The sequence below is a fragment of the Pipistrellus hanaki genome (genome assembly GCF_964339955.1).
Source record: "Pipistrellus hanaki genome assembly, chromosome: 11".
Taxonomy (NCBI): Eukaryota; Metazoa; Chordata; class Mammalia; order Chiroptera; family Vespertilionidae; genus Pipistrellus; species Pipistrellus hanaki.
In genome coordinates this window covers 67239666-67255132 of record NC_140513.1, presented here as the reverse complement: position 1 = coordinate 67255132, position 15467 = coordinate 67239666, and the positions used below count along the sequence as shown (strand labels likewise).

The 15467-nt window shown below is 40.3% G+C and overlaps 1 protein-coding gene and 2 pseudogenes across 5 annotated transcripts in view; all 3 read left to right on the top strand.

Annotated features, from left to right (window-relative positions):
* PTPDC1 (protein tyrosine phosphatase domain containing 1) overlaps positions 1 to 15467 on the top strand; it is a 68077-nt gene that overhangs the window by 39494 nt on the left and 13116 nt on the right. For all 3 annotated transcript variants that reach the window (XM_084898965.1, XM_084898966.1, XM_084898964.1), the window contains exons 3-7: positions 421 to 592; positions 2959 to 3039; positions 3271 to 3389; positions 4385 to 4522; positions 6401 to 7611. In XM_084898965.1, the coding sequence (XP_084755091.1) occupies positions 421 to 592; positions 2959 to 3039; positions 3271 to 3389; positions 4385 to 4522; positions 6401 to 7611 (1721 nt within the window). The remainder of the gene's footprint in view (positions 1 to 420; positions 593 to 2958; positions 3040 to 3270; positions 3390 to 4384; positions 4523 to 6400; positions 7612 to 15467) is intronic.
* LOC311630157 (diphthine--ammonia ligase-like) lies at positions 7631 to 11675 on the top strand (annotated as a pseudogene). The gene has a single exon. The product of its transcript is annotated as a diphthine--ammonia ligase-like (transcript).
* Positions 13563 to 13837, top strand: LOC311630159 (U6 snRNA-associated Sm-like protein LSm5; annotated as a pseudogene). Its single transcript has one exon. The product of its transcript is annotated as a U6 snRNA-associated Sm-like protein LSm5 (transcript).

Sequence of the window (15467 nt, the reverse complement as noted above, 5' to 3'; positions counted from 1 at the left end):
AATTTAAGGAATGTGAAAAGGCTGTGCTGTGCTTATACCTTTTTAATTTTTGACCATTCTGCATTATTCTTTTTACTGTCTGTTATGCTTAGAGTTTCAGTGGATATATAATAGATGAATGATTGACTGTTGTGTGTTTTTGTTTAAAAATGTAGTTCTGAACAAATCTCACGCCCTTATAAAAGATCTGCTTTTATGGTTTCTTTTCTGTGACCAGTATGACATGGAGATTGTGTAAAAAGAGTTTCCTACATTAAGAGATAGTGAATTTACATGCAATGGATATGGATTTAATTTTGACACAATAAAGGGTGGTTAACACACGCCCCTCATCTGCGACCTGATATAAAATGGAAGCTATTTCCCAGTCACTGTTCTGTTGGGAGAGTGGAATTTCAAGTCCCTTCCTGCATGTTCTAGGCAATTCAGGACGTCCAACACCGAAGTATACAAAAGTCGGAGAGCGTTTACGGCATGTCATTCCTGGACACATGGCCTGCTCCATGGCCTGTGGGGGCAAAGCTTGCAAATATGAAAATCCAGCCCGCTGGAGTGAGCAGGAGCAGGCCATTAAAGGGATCTACTCATCCTGGTGAGTGATTCTGTCAGTCTGTTGTAGCTCTTCCCTGCGGCTAAGTTGAAAAAGGTAGTGAAGATGTATGTGGTGCCGGATGGCAGGAGGCCGTGGAAGAGGATGTATGGGGTTTTGAAGTCAGAACCTTGCCTCCCATCTCTTACTGCCTGACAAACTGTGGCCTACTCACATTGGCACTCTGAACCTCAGTTTTCTCATCTGTGAAATGGAAATAATATAACCAATGCCATTTTTTAATTAAGTGAAATAATGTATGTAAATATTTTAAATGATAACAAGATAGCTCTTAAATTTCAGAAATTGCAAGAAATAATAACAATGCTGCCCTAACCCGTTTGGCTCAGTGGATAGAACATCGGCCTGCAGACTGAAAGGTCCCAAGTTTGATTCTGATCCAGGGCATGTACCTTGGTTGCGGGCACATCTCCAGTAGGAGGTGTGCAGGAGGTAGCTGATCGATATTTCTCTCTCATCGATGTTTCTAACTATCACTCTCCCTTCCTCTTGGTAAAAAATCAATATATATTTTTTTAAATGCTGAGCTATAAATTTAAAAAATTATGAGGTAGTTTCCAATTTCATACAGGTAAGTTTTAACCTTGCTTTAATTTTGGTCCTGTTCTCTGTGTGAAAGGACCCACTTTCACACAAATACATCTTCAGTCTGCCTCAATAGGAGTGGTACAAGTTGCCAGTTCAGTGGACAGTATGAGATGCTTGCATTTTTTATGGTTTATTAATAGTAAACTGTCTAGATCTTTTCAATGTAGTGATACCTGAAAAGTTTTGATAATCAGACCAAATCTTATTTGAAAATCACTGTTTAAAGAATTCTAGTGATGAATCAATTTATATAGCAAGAATCCATTTACAGATTAGATAATTTGTTGACCAGAGTCTCTAACTTACAACCCACACTTCTTCATACTGGATTTGCCAGGGACATGGATTTGGATAATGTTGGGGGTCCAGTGTCACTGTGCTGCACAGATCATATTCTAGTCCGTCTCTGTCTTTCTTAAAGAATCTTGTAGGAAAGCCAACACTATTCCTGCTGTAAATTTCTAATAATGCAGCTTAATGCCACATTAATATTTTTTATTTGTTTTTTACTGAAATACCTGTATCTTTTTTTGCCTCTGATGATATTACGTTACATCTCATATCAAATATTGTTAAATCTTGGATCTTCTGATGTTTTGGGGGCCCTGTTGAATTTCAGGCATTACCCCAAGGCAAGGGGTTGGTATCTTTTGGATCCTGCCCTGTTTATTTAATTTACTCCCCTCGGGTTCATGTGACCCCCATCTTTCATAGACTGCATGGTGTACCTTTCACGCAGCCCTTTGTTAGGTCTCTGCCCATTTGTGTAGTCAATAAACATGCATTTGGCTGCAGGCCAGGCACTGTGCTAGACACTTTCAAATGATTACCTCTTCTTCATCAAACTATTGTAAAGTAGGCATTGTTAAAGAGATGAAGTGGTTGAGGTCCAGAGGAACTAAGTAATGTGCTACACAGCGTTTAGAAAATAGAAAAGCCAGCATTTGAAACCAGGCTCAACTGATTCCAAAGATTTTATTTTTTGCTAAATTGCAATAACATCACTTATTAATAACCATGTGTGGGGATTTTTGCTGAAGACTTTACATCTGTATCATGTTGAATTTTCACACCAGCCATCCAAAGCAGGTGTTTTTATTCTATTTAACACATAGATAGCTAAACTGCAGATAGCTCAAGAACTAAAAATGCCTCCTGCTTGTCCTCCTCACGGTTAAAAACCTTTGGATAGCCAAGGCCGGTTTGGCTCAGTGGATATAGCCGAGGCTGAGAGCGTCAGTCTGTGGTCTGAGGGGTCCCGGGTTCGATTCTGGTCAGGGGCATGTGCATTGGTTGCGGGCACATCCCCGGTGAGAGGTGTGCAGGAGGCGGCTGGTCGATGCTTCTCTCTCATTGATGTTTCTAGCTCTCTGTCCCTCTCCCTTCCTCTCTGTAAAAAATCAATAAAATATATTTAAAAAAAAAAAAAACTTTGGGTAACGAACCTAGACTGTCACCTTTCTGCCAGTTAAGGTTTCTTCATGTCCACTAGAATCTCTTGAGTGTCCTTGAAAATGTTTTATTGTAGTACATAATTAGGTCCTGGAATTTTCTGAGATTTAAGCTGCTAGGTAGGGTTTTGTTTTTGTTTTTAGGGCCCTCATCATAATGCAAAATTTAGGCCAAATTTGGATAAGGAGATTTTTATCTTACAGTTATTGAAATCCTAGAAGAAGTAGTAGCTTGACACCTGCTCTCAGTCCATGGAGGTGGAATGTTCTAGGTTTTGTGATTTCACCAGTCCTTTCTCCCGACTGTAGGATCACTGATAACATCCTGGCCATGGCTCGCCCGTCCACTGAGCTCCTTGAGAAATACTGCATCATCGAGCAGTTTCGTAGGTAAAATGTCACATTGTTCATACAGCTCAATAAGCCAGCTCCTGTTTTCTCTTTCATTGCTTTTGACATCGATGGGAAAGGGTTTTCATTTTAACCATAGGTATAAAGAACGTATTTCACGTAAGATATTTGAGAATAATTTGTAATGTTTATTAATGCTAAAAGTGATTACTTTTTTTTTTTATGCTAGCTAATTCCCAGTATGACTCATTCTTTTCTTTTTCGTTTAAGCCATGGCTTAAAAACAGTCATTAACCTGCAGCGGCCTGGTGAGCATGCCAGCTGTGGGAATCCTTTGGAACAAGAAAGTGGCTTCACGTACCTTCCTGAGGCTTTCATGGAGGCTGGCAGTAAGTCCTTCCACTCTCTGCCCATGAGTTACCAAGACAGTACTCAGAGACTTTGGTCTCTCTGCTCTTAGCTTTAGAAGGTGATGGAAATAACTGTGTAGTAGTAGGGCTCCTAAACATAAAGAGGAGCTCACTTTAACTTTAAAGAAGGCTACCATTCTTCTGTGGTACTGCTGTTGAAAGGACAGGCTTTCTTTTTCTCCGAGAGGGACCTTCGGAGGAGACCCTGTAGAAATAATGGTAACATTTGATTAGTGATTGCATTAACATTAACAGTATGTCAGACCTGTCATCTCATTTTATCCTTAAAGCAGTCAAGTAACATAGTTGTTTCTGCTTCACATGAGGCCACACAGGCTTAGCAAGTTCTGCTTTGCCCACAGTCACACAGCCTAACTGTGTTAGCAGGAATGGGACTTGGGACTTGCTGATGCTTTTGCTGCTGCACAGGAGTTCTGCCCCTGGGTAGGATGCTAGGATTCCTTATATGATACTTTAAGAAGCTCCTTAGTCACAAGAACGTAGGGGTGGGATCCCACCGGGTTAGAAAGGATCAACCTGTGCGATTTTGGAACTTTTTTAAAGAAGCTTTTACCTAGTTCTTTTTTTCCCACTGGGTAAAAAAATCTACCATCTTCTGCCGTTTATCGGTCATTTAGACTATGCTTCACCAGAATTATGCTTTCTCTCCAGAGCTGAGGTATCTGAATGTAGATTACTTACTTTATTAACTTGCAATCCTGCTTTTCCATAATTTTTTCTGGCTGAGTTTAGCAGGAAATGCCTTAAGTAGCAGGGAATGTGCTTTGTAAGAAATGTTAACAATAAACTTACTGGAAATGTAAAAAGCTTATTATTCTAAGCCTACACATCTAGTGAGATATGCGTGCTTTACAGCTTCTACTCTTCATGAATTCACTCCTTTCTTCACATATCCTTGCAAGTATTTTCCTGTATGTTGATGTTTTATTCCTGTTCTCTTTTTCATTGCACAGTTTATTTCTACAATTTCGGATGGAAGGATTATGGTGTAGCGTCGCTTACCACCATCTTAGATATGGTGAAGGTGATGACATTTGCCTTACAAGAAGGAAAAGTAGCTATCCATTGTCATGCAGGGCTTGGTCGAACAGGTAAATTCTAGAAGGTTGTTTTATTGCCTTGTAGTATATTTAAACATATAAAGAATAACATTTTGCCAAGACCGGTTTGGCTCAGTGGATAGAGCATCTGCCTGGGGACTGAAAGGTCCCAGGTTCAATTCTGGTCAAGGGCATGTACCTTGGTTGTGGGCACATCCCCGGTGGGGAGTGTGCAAGAGGCAGCTGATCGATGATTCTCTCTCATCGATGTTTCTAACTCTCTGTCCCTCTCTCTTCCTCTCTGTAAAAAATCAATAAAATATATATATATATTTTAAAAAGAATAACATTTTTAAATATCTAATGTCTTTAAAAATAGTAATGAAGCTGAAACCGGTTTGGCTCAATGGATAGAGCGTCGGCTTGGGGACTGAAGGGTCCCGGGTTCGATTCTGGTCAAGGGCATGTACCTTGGTTGTGGCCATATTCCCAGGAGGGGGTGTACAGGAGTCAGCTGATCGATGACTCTCTCTCATCGATGTTTCTAACTCTCTATCTCTCTCCCTCTCTGTACAAAATTAATAAAATATATTTTTAAAAATATAGTAATGAAAATAGCAAGCATTGTTTTACCTACTGTTCTAAGCATTTTACACTTACTGTCTTATTAATAAATCTTTAGCAACATAGTGAGTTTTGAAAAAGACTAAGCAATTTGCTATATCAAGTAAGTGGAAGGGCCAAGATTTAAATTCATGATTGTCAGAATTTTTTTTGTGAAGGAGAGTCTATCCATGCCTAGAATTCTATATAAAAATATTTTACTTAATCAGACAGCAGAATCTCAGTATCATGCTGATACTAGGGCAGAAATAAAGACCGATGGGTTGGAATCTTCATTATCATTTGGTTCACTCAGATACCTGAGCTTGACTCTGGCCATAGTGTACATGTGTACCTGCCATGGAGTCTCCCCCCTGCTCAGGAGCTTTGTTAGGGGAATGCATAGTGTTTTATACTGTTAAGGTTGTTTTCCTTAATGTAAAGTGCTTATAGAAATATAGAAGTAATTTCATAGTATAGAAAAAACCACATATTCATGTAGAGACAAGTCTACAAGAAGGATTGCCTGGAAAAAATAGATTGGAATGTGAATACTTCCCAAATTTAAAAATGTACAGGTTGGTAGAGTGCCAGGCAGGAATGTTCCAGCAACTGATGGCAAAGGCACGAGTGGGAACTTCCAAGTGCAATGTATGGATCCATTGGATGGAAATTTTCAGAAACTGTTAAATGGGAAATAGAAGCAGGATTTTATTTCTCCCATGTTACAGTTGTGCATAAGAGGATAAACATGTTAGATCACCTCCCCATTCTCCCCAATTACACAGTCACTCCCCTATTTCACTCAGTGATTCTGCCCAACTCCACACTAACTCACCTTACTCCACACTTAGTTATCCCTCACTCGCTTGGCCATTACTCCATCATCCCCCCTTACTCCACACTTAGTCACCCCCACTCACTCCACAATTACTCCGTCATCCCCCCTTACTCCATCCACCCTTAGTTACCTCCACTCACTCTACAATTACTCCGTCATCCCCCTTACTCCACACTTAGTCATCCCCACTCACTCTGCCATTACTTCATCATCTCCCCTTACTCCACACTTAGCTTCACTGTGACCGTTTCTGTGCTTCCTCTGGGTACAGTGGTCATTGAGTGTTCTCAGTCAAGACAAGGTGTACCATATAGACAAATAAATATATAAACATCTTTGCAAAAATCTACAAAGTTATATTATCCTTAAAACGTTTCCCTATTGATATGGTTTTTTTAACACATATAAAATTTAAATCATCTGAGAGTGATAAATAAAAAAATATATAAGCTTTCTCATCCAGTTTTTTCTTTTTCACTACATAGGTGTTTTAATAGCTTGTTACTTAGTTTTTGCAACAAGAATGACTGCTGATCAAGCCATTATATTTGTTCGGGCCAAGCGTCCGAATTCCATTCAGACTCGAGGACAATTACTGTGTGTGAGGGAATTTACTCAGTTTCTGATTCCTCTTCGCAACATATTCTCTTGCTGTGACCCCAAAGCACATGCTGTCACCTTAACACAGTATCTGACTCGCCAGCGGCATCTACTGCATGGTTATGAGGCGCGACTTCTGAAACACGTGCCAAAAATTATCCACCTTGTGTGCAAATTGCTGCTCGACTTAGCTGAGAATAGGCCCGTAGTGACAGAAGAAGTGGTAGAAGCACCTGGCCTCTTGGCAGAAATTGAGAAGACCGTGTCTGAGGTGGTCACACAGCAGCTGGACAGAGAGTTACTGAGGCACGACAGTGAGGCGTCGGACTCCTTCACTCCCACTGCAGTGGCGGTGGATGTTGAGACTCAGGAGAGGATTCTTTCCAGTGAGCAAGAGTTTGACCCTCTTTGGAAGCGACGGAATGTAGAGTGCCTTCAGCCTCTGACTCACCTGAAAAGGCAGCTCAGCTACAGCGACTCAGATTTACAGAGAGCCGAGTCACTTCTGGAGCAGTCAGGGACCCCGTGGACAGCATCTGCTCAGATCTCATTCTACATCCCTAGGCAGCGGACGCCTATAGGCCACTGTGACACCCCACAGACTCCACAGCTGGATTTCAATAAGGACATGCTGGTCCACAATACATTTTCTTTCTGGAATCCAACTAAATTTGGAGGCTTAGAACAACTCAAAGATGACGGGTCACCAATTTCTCAAAGGAAGAATATTCCAAAGGAAATACAGCGGAGTAAAACCTTCTCTTCAGGTTCATCCAATCCTGGGGAACCAGTTACACCCAATGTTGCAGATATCCTCAAGAAACCACACTGTTCTCCCCAGCAAGCGGCCCCGTGTCAGTGTGAAGTTCATGGTGGCTACAGCAGTCCTGTGTACTATGGCTCCAGCCCCAAAGCACAGTCCTCAGTTGGACCTAAAACACAGAGCAGCAAAGATGTTTCTGAAGTCGCTCCACACACTGCTCTACAGTCTGAATTGAGTGTTGAAGAAAGGAGAATACTGGCAGCCAAAGCCCTGGCAAACTTAAGTGAGTTTGCAGAAAAGGATGAAGTGAAAAGGAAGGTAGAAATGTGGCAGGTATTTGCATTTCATTTCATTATATGTGCTTGGGAAATACTTATTTCAGAGCAAAAACATCATATATTTTCCAGGACTTACTTGTAGAATTATGAAGACATGTTTGTTATAATACTTTGAAACTTCAGGTTTCTTAGCTGTAATAGAAGCCTGATGTCATAGAAATGACACTGTTTTCAGTCTCCTGTGAAAGAAGCACTTAGCACTTGGCAGAGTGCCTGAGTGAGAGAGGCATGGATAGGACTGATATTAGTAGTTTCCTTCTTTCTTGCTGGGTTCGTGGGATAGACTGACTGACAGATGTACAGGCCATAGCAGACAGCTGTAAACTGACCTGAAGGATCTCTAGGCCAACCCAACGCCTAGCAGGGAGCCACATTTTGAGAACACTGACACATAAATGAGGTCAGAGCAAATTCTTTTCCAAAGGTCATCCACACAAGTGTTGAGTGAGGTCTGGAGGGAGCATGACAGATGCTGTCTGCTCAGCATTCCATCTGCAGACTCCTCAGTCCTGCCCCAGTGAGGCACCTGTCAGATCTGAAAAAGCAAATGGAAGCAACTCCAGAGAACCTGTGTGCCGTTGGTTTCTGAGGTTAGGTCTTTTGGGTCCCTTTCTTTGCTTTTACTTGAAATTTAAAATGTTAACCCTTTTTTGAGTAGTACATTCACTAGGAAGACAGTCTTAAATCAACCACACTCTCTGCCCTGAATGAGCAGCTGATCTAGAGGAAAGGCAGGCCTTATAAACTTAATTTTCAGAAACAGACTGCCCAGTGTGGGGCTGACCCAGGGAGGCCTGCCTTAATGAAATTTTGACTTGTTAGCCCATAATCAACTACAAGTTATTTGTATGGCTGCTGTTCTATATCTGCCATTTAATAAACAAGGTGTGTACACTTTCTAGGAGGGCCAGAACCTTCCTGCTACAGAGGAAGGAACATAGACATGGAGCCTCATGTCAGCTTATAACTGTGTAACGGGAGGAGAGCACCTCACACATTTTCTCCATCAGAATTGGTTTGCTTAGTAAAGAGTTAAATGTAGTGGGGTTTTTTTCAACATGAAGTGTCTTCTTTATTTTCTACCCATCCCTGAACAAGCCTTCCACCCAGTGGGCAGGTCTTGCTGCTGCGTTGCTGTGTGTCACGGTAGCTAGCAGCAGACCCTTTAGCTTTAGGTGTTGATAGCTCATGTCCCTCGTGGGCCAGTCCCCTCTGTGCCCACACTGCTTCAACATGTAACATATAGGAAAGCATTTTTTAGAGGTAACTACAACTGTTTTGTTTGGATAGGGTTGCCTTTTTTTATTTTTTAGAGTTTATTATAAGTCTTTCAGTAATAAGAACAAATAAATTGAATTCTGGAAAGAGTAAAATCAGAGGGCTTCCAGTCAAGATGGCAGAAGGTAATTGCCTTCTCCCACAACCACATCAAAATTACAACTGAACTACAGAAGAACCATCATTCAAAACCGCCTGAAACCTAGCTGAACAGAACTCCTATATCTGAGGAAATAAGGAAGAAGCCATGTGAAGACTGGTAGGAGGGGCAGAACTCAGAACCATAGTGTGACAGTTTTAAATAAGGAGGGAAATTTCCACTGCAGAGGTTCCTCCTGAGGAGCAAGGGGCCCAATCCCACCCCACATTTCACCAGTCCTATCTTCCAGTCTAGGAGGAGGAGTTCCCATAACTTCTGGCTGTTAAAACCAGCATAGATGGTGATTAAATGAGATGGAGGGCTCCTGGAGTTCCAGGTATTCCACTTAAAGGGCCTGTGCACACACTTAGACTCACAGCAGCTTGAAATGTGCCAGGAACATACAGGGAGGAACTAAGCTGTTCAGCAAGGGCTGGAGGAGTAGCTTTCTCCCAGACAGAAGTGCTGTCAGAGACCATATTTCCTTTGCTGAATCCTCCTATAGAGCCTGCAGGTGGGCACCATATCTGAGTCTCCATCAACCTGACTAACATTGTTCGCTCTTTCCTGGTGATTCCCTGAGACCCTGCTCCACCCAAATCTCAGGCCCACTCAAGCTGTTTCCAGTGGCTTTTCTATCTAACAGCCTGTATTGGCTCATGCTGCAGACTATCCCAAAATCTCAAACAAGCAGCATCTTGTCTCAGCATGCTTTGTACCTCTTGCTAAGTGGCCTCTAGCTTGACACTATTGGCAGCCAGCCTTGGTAGGCAGCTTAGTATCTCCTGATCCCCTCCAAGCCTAGCATAAGTAGCAGCCATCTGCAGATCGCTTTGTAGCTCATTTCCAGTGGCCCTGGGCAGGACACAGGCAGCAGCTGACCTTGTCCTGCACCTTCTGGAGGCCCCAGAGCCAGCACACCTGATGGACAGCTTCAGAACACTCCAAAACACCACCCAACCACCTCCATAAGTGACACACTCAACCATACTCAAGGTGTGGTCTCAGTGGCATCAGAGCCCCACTGAAGCAAGTCCTGCTCCATGGGGTCAGCCCCTGCACAGCAGATCCTCCATATGGTAGTGGCCAGTCTTCATGGCAAAATGGCCTGTGGGTAAATTTTTCCCATTGACATACCAATAGCAATAAATTACAACAGGATGGTGTACACAGTTCACACGGGCACACCAGAGAGGCTGTGCCACTTCTTTAGAACACCTACTACATAATGCCACTGCACCAAGACTAGGAGACATAGCAGCTCTGCCTAATACATAGGAACGAACATAGGGAAGCAGTTAAAATGAGATTAGGAAACATATCCAAGTGAAAGAACAAAACGGCAGAAAAAGAACTAAACAAAATGGAGACAAGTAATCCACCAGATGCAGAGTTAAAAAAAAAAACTGGTTATAAGGATGCTTAGTGATCTCAATGAGAACTTCAACAAAGAGATAAGCATAAAAATGTAGAGAGAAAATGTGAAAGAACCAGTCAGAAATGAGAATACATTATCTGTAATCAGTAGAGTATGAGCAGAGGATCAAATCAGCAATTTTGAAGGTAAGCAGAAAACACCTAATCAGAACAGCAAAAAGGAGAATCCAAAAAAGTGAGGACAGTATAAGGAGCCTCTGGGACAACTTCAAGCATACCAACATTCATATCATTGGGGTGCTGAAAGGAGATGAGAGAAACCAAGGGTTTAAGAATCTGTTTCAGAAAATAATGATGGAAAACGCCCCTAACCTGGTAGAGGAAAAAGACATACAAGTCCAGGAAGTACAGAGTCCCAACCAAGATGAACCTAAATAGGCCCACACCGAGACTCATTGTAATGTAAATGCTGAAGGTTAGGCCCACTACATGCCTGTGCGCTGTGCCCAGCATGAGGGTTGTAGCTCTGATCAGTGGTGGGAAGGACGGCTGTTACAGTATGATGCAGTGCATTGCTGCTGGGCATCAGATTGTTGTTTTAGAAAGTCTAAGACCAGCTGAAAACCAAGTGTGGTCAGGTGAACTGGATAGCTACATGTATCAGACAGTGGGTCCTCATGCCATTGATTTGTATGAAGAAGCAATGGCTCTTCCCCTCTGCTGCCGTACCGTAGAGGAAGGAATGTGGGTACAGGACAAGTGTGCACCAAGTGTGAAGGTGATGAGGCTGTATCTCCATCAGCTTTGAAACTTCAGGAAAAAGAAGTGGAAGGAATGCCGGTAGGTTCCACACTTTCTGGTTATCAGCATGTTTGAGTAGAAAAATGTGTGTAAAGGCTTAATTTTCAGCTTTTAGCTTACCTTTGGCAGAGAAACCAAAATTTGCTCTGGGAGATGACAGGCTCTAACATCATAAAAGTAGCAGCTTTGGGCTTAGACCCAGATAAGCATTTAGGAAAAATCCTACATCAAATGGAGCCTTACCTCAGAGCTTTCTAAGAAATATAGAGTCCATGGTTGTGGAGAATGTGGAAAGTTCACATTGGATTACCCTCTATTTAAGAAGAAAATAATTGTAGATTCACCTAAAGTAGTCCCACATTCATCTGATGGATTTGCACCTGTGGCTTTAACAACCCTTTTTAGAATTGCACTTGGAGGACAAGGTGTTCCCATTGCCTGACAACTTTTACAGAACATCTTAAAAAGCATTTTTGATAGTTGACTGAGCTGCCATTTTTATATGAAAAAAAAAATTGCATGGCATTTTCTCAATTATTATGTCCAGCCTTATTACAGTTTTTTGTTCTAAAAAATATAGATCACCCACCCTATCCAGTTTAGCTCAGTAGAGAGAGCATCAGCCCACAGACTAAGGGTCCTAGGTTCAGTTCTGGTCAAGGGTACAAACCATGGTTGCAGGCTTGATCCCCAGCCCTGGTTGGGCACAAACAGGGAGGCAACCAATCGATGTGGCTCTCTCATATTGATGTTTCTCCCTCTCTCTCTCTCTCTCTCTTTCTCCCCTTTCCTTCCACTCTCTCTAAAAACCAATGGAAAAATATTCTTGGGTAAGGATTCCCATCAGAAAAAGTTAATAGAACCTTTTTGTTGTTGTTAATCCTCACCCAAGGATATTTTTTCCATTGTGTTTTTAGAGAGAAACATCAATGAGAAAGAGGCACATGGATTGGTTTCTCTTGTATACACCCTAACCCAGCTGGGGATCACCTGCATTCAAGGTACATGCCCTTGACTGGGGATTGAACCTACTTTGATGCACAGGCCAATGCTCTCACCACAACAGAACCATTTATAATTGGTGAAATGTGAATGCCTTCTTCATTATGATGTCAAGATACTCTGGATTCACTCTGGCTTTTGTTAATATATCCTATTCATGTCTTTTGATATGTGCTTTTTTATTTATTTTTTGCTTTTACTTCATATACAATGCTCATTTTTATGACATCTTTTCTTTCATCACACAGGTTTATTTTCTTCTTTATCTCTTTCCTACTCTCATCTCTGCCAGTAATATCATGGTGCAGAGGTATTTGAAAATCAGAATGAAAAGACAACCACTTTATTTAGCCAATCAAATTTATTCTATTGGGTGTCATCAAAGTGCTCTGTCATTTTTGCTTTTAATACATTCATTATTTCAACATTATTAGACTATATTTCAGCGAGGAAGGGAGAGAAATAGAAACATCAATGATTGAAAAAAAAATTATTGATCGACTGCCTCCTGGATGCCCTCTACTTGGGATTGAGCACACAACCAGAGCATGTGAACCTATTAAGAATTCTTATAAGTGGTTCATAGATTGACACTTGACCACTGAGCAGCAGCTTTTTAATATTACTTGTGCTAACTTCAGACAACTTTTTTTTTTAATAGCAAAAGTTGAGCAGAACATAAAGTGTTCCCACATACCCACTTCCCCCAACACAAATATAGTTTCCCCATAATCAACATCTCCCCCCAGTGTGGTTCCTTTGTTACAATTGATGAATTATGGTGTAAACTGTGAACTTTGTGGAATTATGATGGTACATTGACATATCATGGTCACCTAGTGTTCATAGTTTACATTACAATTCACTCTTGGTGATTATTGTACATTGAGCAGATACATAATGACATGTATTCATCATTATGTATTAAAATACAGAATATTCTCACTGCCCTAAAAACCTTCCATGCTCCACCTATTCATTGCTTATCCCTGCTGCTTCTGGCAGCCATTGATCTTCCATAGTTTTGCCTTTTCCAGAATGTCATTTATTTGGGTTAATATAGTATGTTGGCATTTTAAATTTACTTCTTTCACTTAATAAATGTGCATTTAAAGTTCCTTCATAGCTTCTCATGAGTTTTTAAGTGGTAAATAATATTTCATTAATTGGATATATCAAAGTTTGTTTATGCATTCACCTACTGAAGGACATCTTGGTTGCTTCCAAGTTTTTGAAATTATGAATAAAGCTGCTATAAAACAAAAATAAATAAAATGTTAAAGATTTAAGACAAAGAGATAATCTTAAAAGCAAGAGAAAAGCAATTAGGATGCACTTCCAGCGTTGCCATGGCAGCTATCACTACCACTAACCCGTCCAGCTGATGCCTCTAGAGCTTGTGGATAAGTATATAGGATCAGGAAGTCACATCATGATGAAGAGTGATAAGGAAATTGTTGGCACGCTTCTAGGATTTGATGACTTTGTCAGTATGATACTAGAAGATGTCACTGAGTTTGAAATCACACCATAAAGAAGAAGGATCGCTAAATTAGGCCAGATTTTGCTAAATGGAAATAATGTAACAATGCTGGTTCCTGGAGAAGAAGGACCTGAAGTATGAATGGATTTCCTTGACTTACGCTAGATTCGTTTTGTTTTATACTGACAACAAAATATCATTTTTTAAAACCTTTCACTATCTGGATTCTGTGAAGCCACGTTTCCCATTAAAGGGGAATGCTTTGAAGAGGCATTGTAAATTCCATTTTTTAAGTTAATCATGTTTATCTTGGGGGGGGAAAAGAACATCGAAGACTAAAATAAAGGTGGTTTTGGTTGTCATTTTATTTATTATACAACAATAGCCTTTGGAACAAAGCTTATAGTAATTTTATCAGTTGCTCTCTTTGCATTTGTAACCTGAAAATATTCAATTTAATTCAAACTGTGATGATTTGAAATTAGGATTTTTTTACTGCACTCAAATTTCAGTAACTTCTCTTAAAAACAAGTAAGCAAAATAGGTAATCTGTGTACATTGTAGAAATGCAGACAAAGGAAAACATACTTTGCTGTCTATCCTCTTAGACTTTCTCAGTACACATTTTATATTTTAAAAAAACTTGTTAGCCCTGCTTACACTGTTTTGTGTCCTTCATTGAAGACTTTTTTTTTTTAAAACTTTAAGTGGTGAATGTCTTTCCATGTCATATTTCAGCAGTCTTAATGTGTGCACAGTATTTCATTAAATGGGTTTGCCATAATTTATTTAACCTATTAGTATTGACCACAGTGGTATAACTCAGTGTTTCCCAAACTTCTCTCATGATGAGAATTCACCTGGTGGAGTTGTTAAAACACAGATTCCTGAATCCCAACTAAGAAGTGCTAAACTAGAATTTTTGGGAACATATAGGTAAAATTGTATACTTAACTAGTGCTCTAAGACAGATTTTATATACAAAGCACTAAGTTAGGTATGCAATTTTACCTATATGTTCCCAAAAATTCTAGTTTAGCACTTCTTAGTTGGGATTCAGGAATCTGTGTTTTAACAACTCCACCAGGTAATTCTCATCATGAGAGAAGTTTGGGAAACACTGGTATAACTAAATCTTTATTCATTTTCATTTTTCTTAGAAAAAATTCAAAAGTATGTACTGTCAAAGCTATATATTTATCATATTGCTAACAAAATTGTTTATAATCGTTTTTTCAACTTGACATACCACCATTGGCTATGTTCTCTCTTTGTCATTGTGATAGGCAAAACTTGGTATGTTTAAATTTTTCTTTATTAGTTTTTTATTTTGTGGACTATATCTATGAGGCTTTTGCCATTGAGTTGCTTGTCTTGTTTCTTACTAATTTATAAGAATTCTTAATAGGCTCATCTTAGTCATGTATTTTGCAGTTAAATTCCCCAGTTTGTAGTTTGCCTGTTAGAGGTCCATTTTTTGACAAATTTAAAGATATATTTTATGTGGGGGGGGGGGGCAGGGGGAGAGAAGCAATTAGTTACTTACAAGGGAACTCCCGTAAGACTGTCAGCTGGTTTCTCAACAGAATATTTGTAGATTAGAAGGGATTGGATGAAGTATTCAAAGTGATGAAGAGTAAGGACCTGCAGCCAAGATTATTCCACTCAGCAAAGCTATCATTTAGAATTGAAGGACAGATACAAAGAGCTTTCCATACAAGAGAAAAAAACAAAGAATTTTCATCACCAGCAAACCAGTATTATAAGAAAT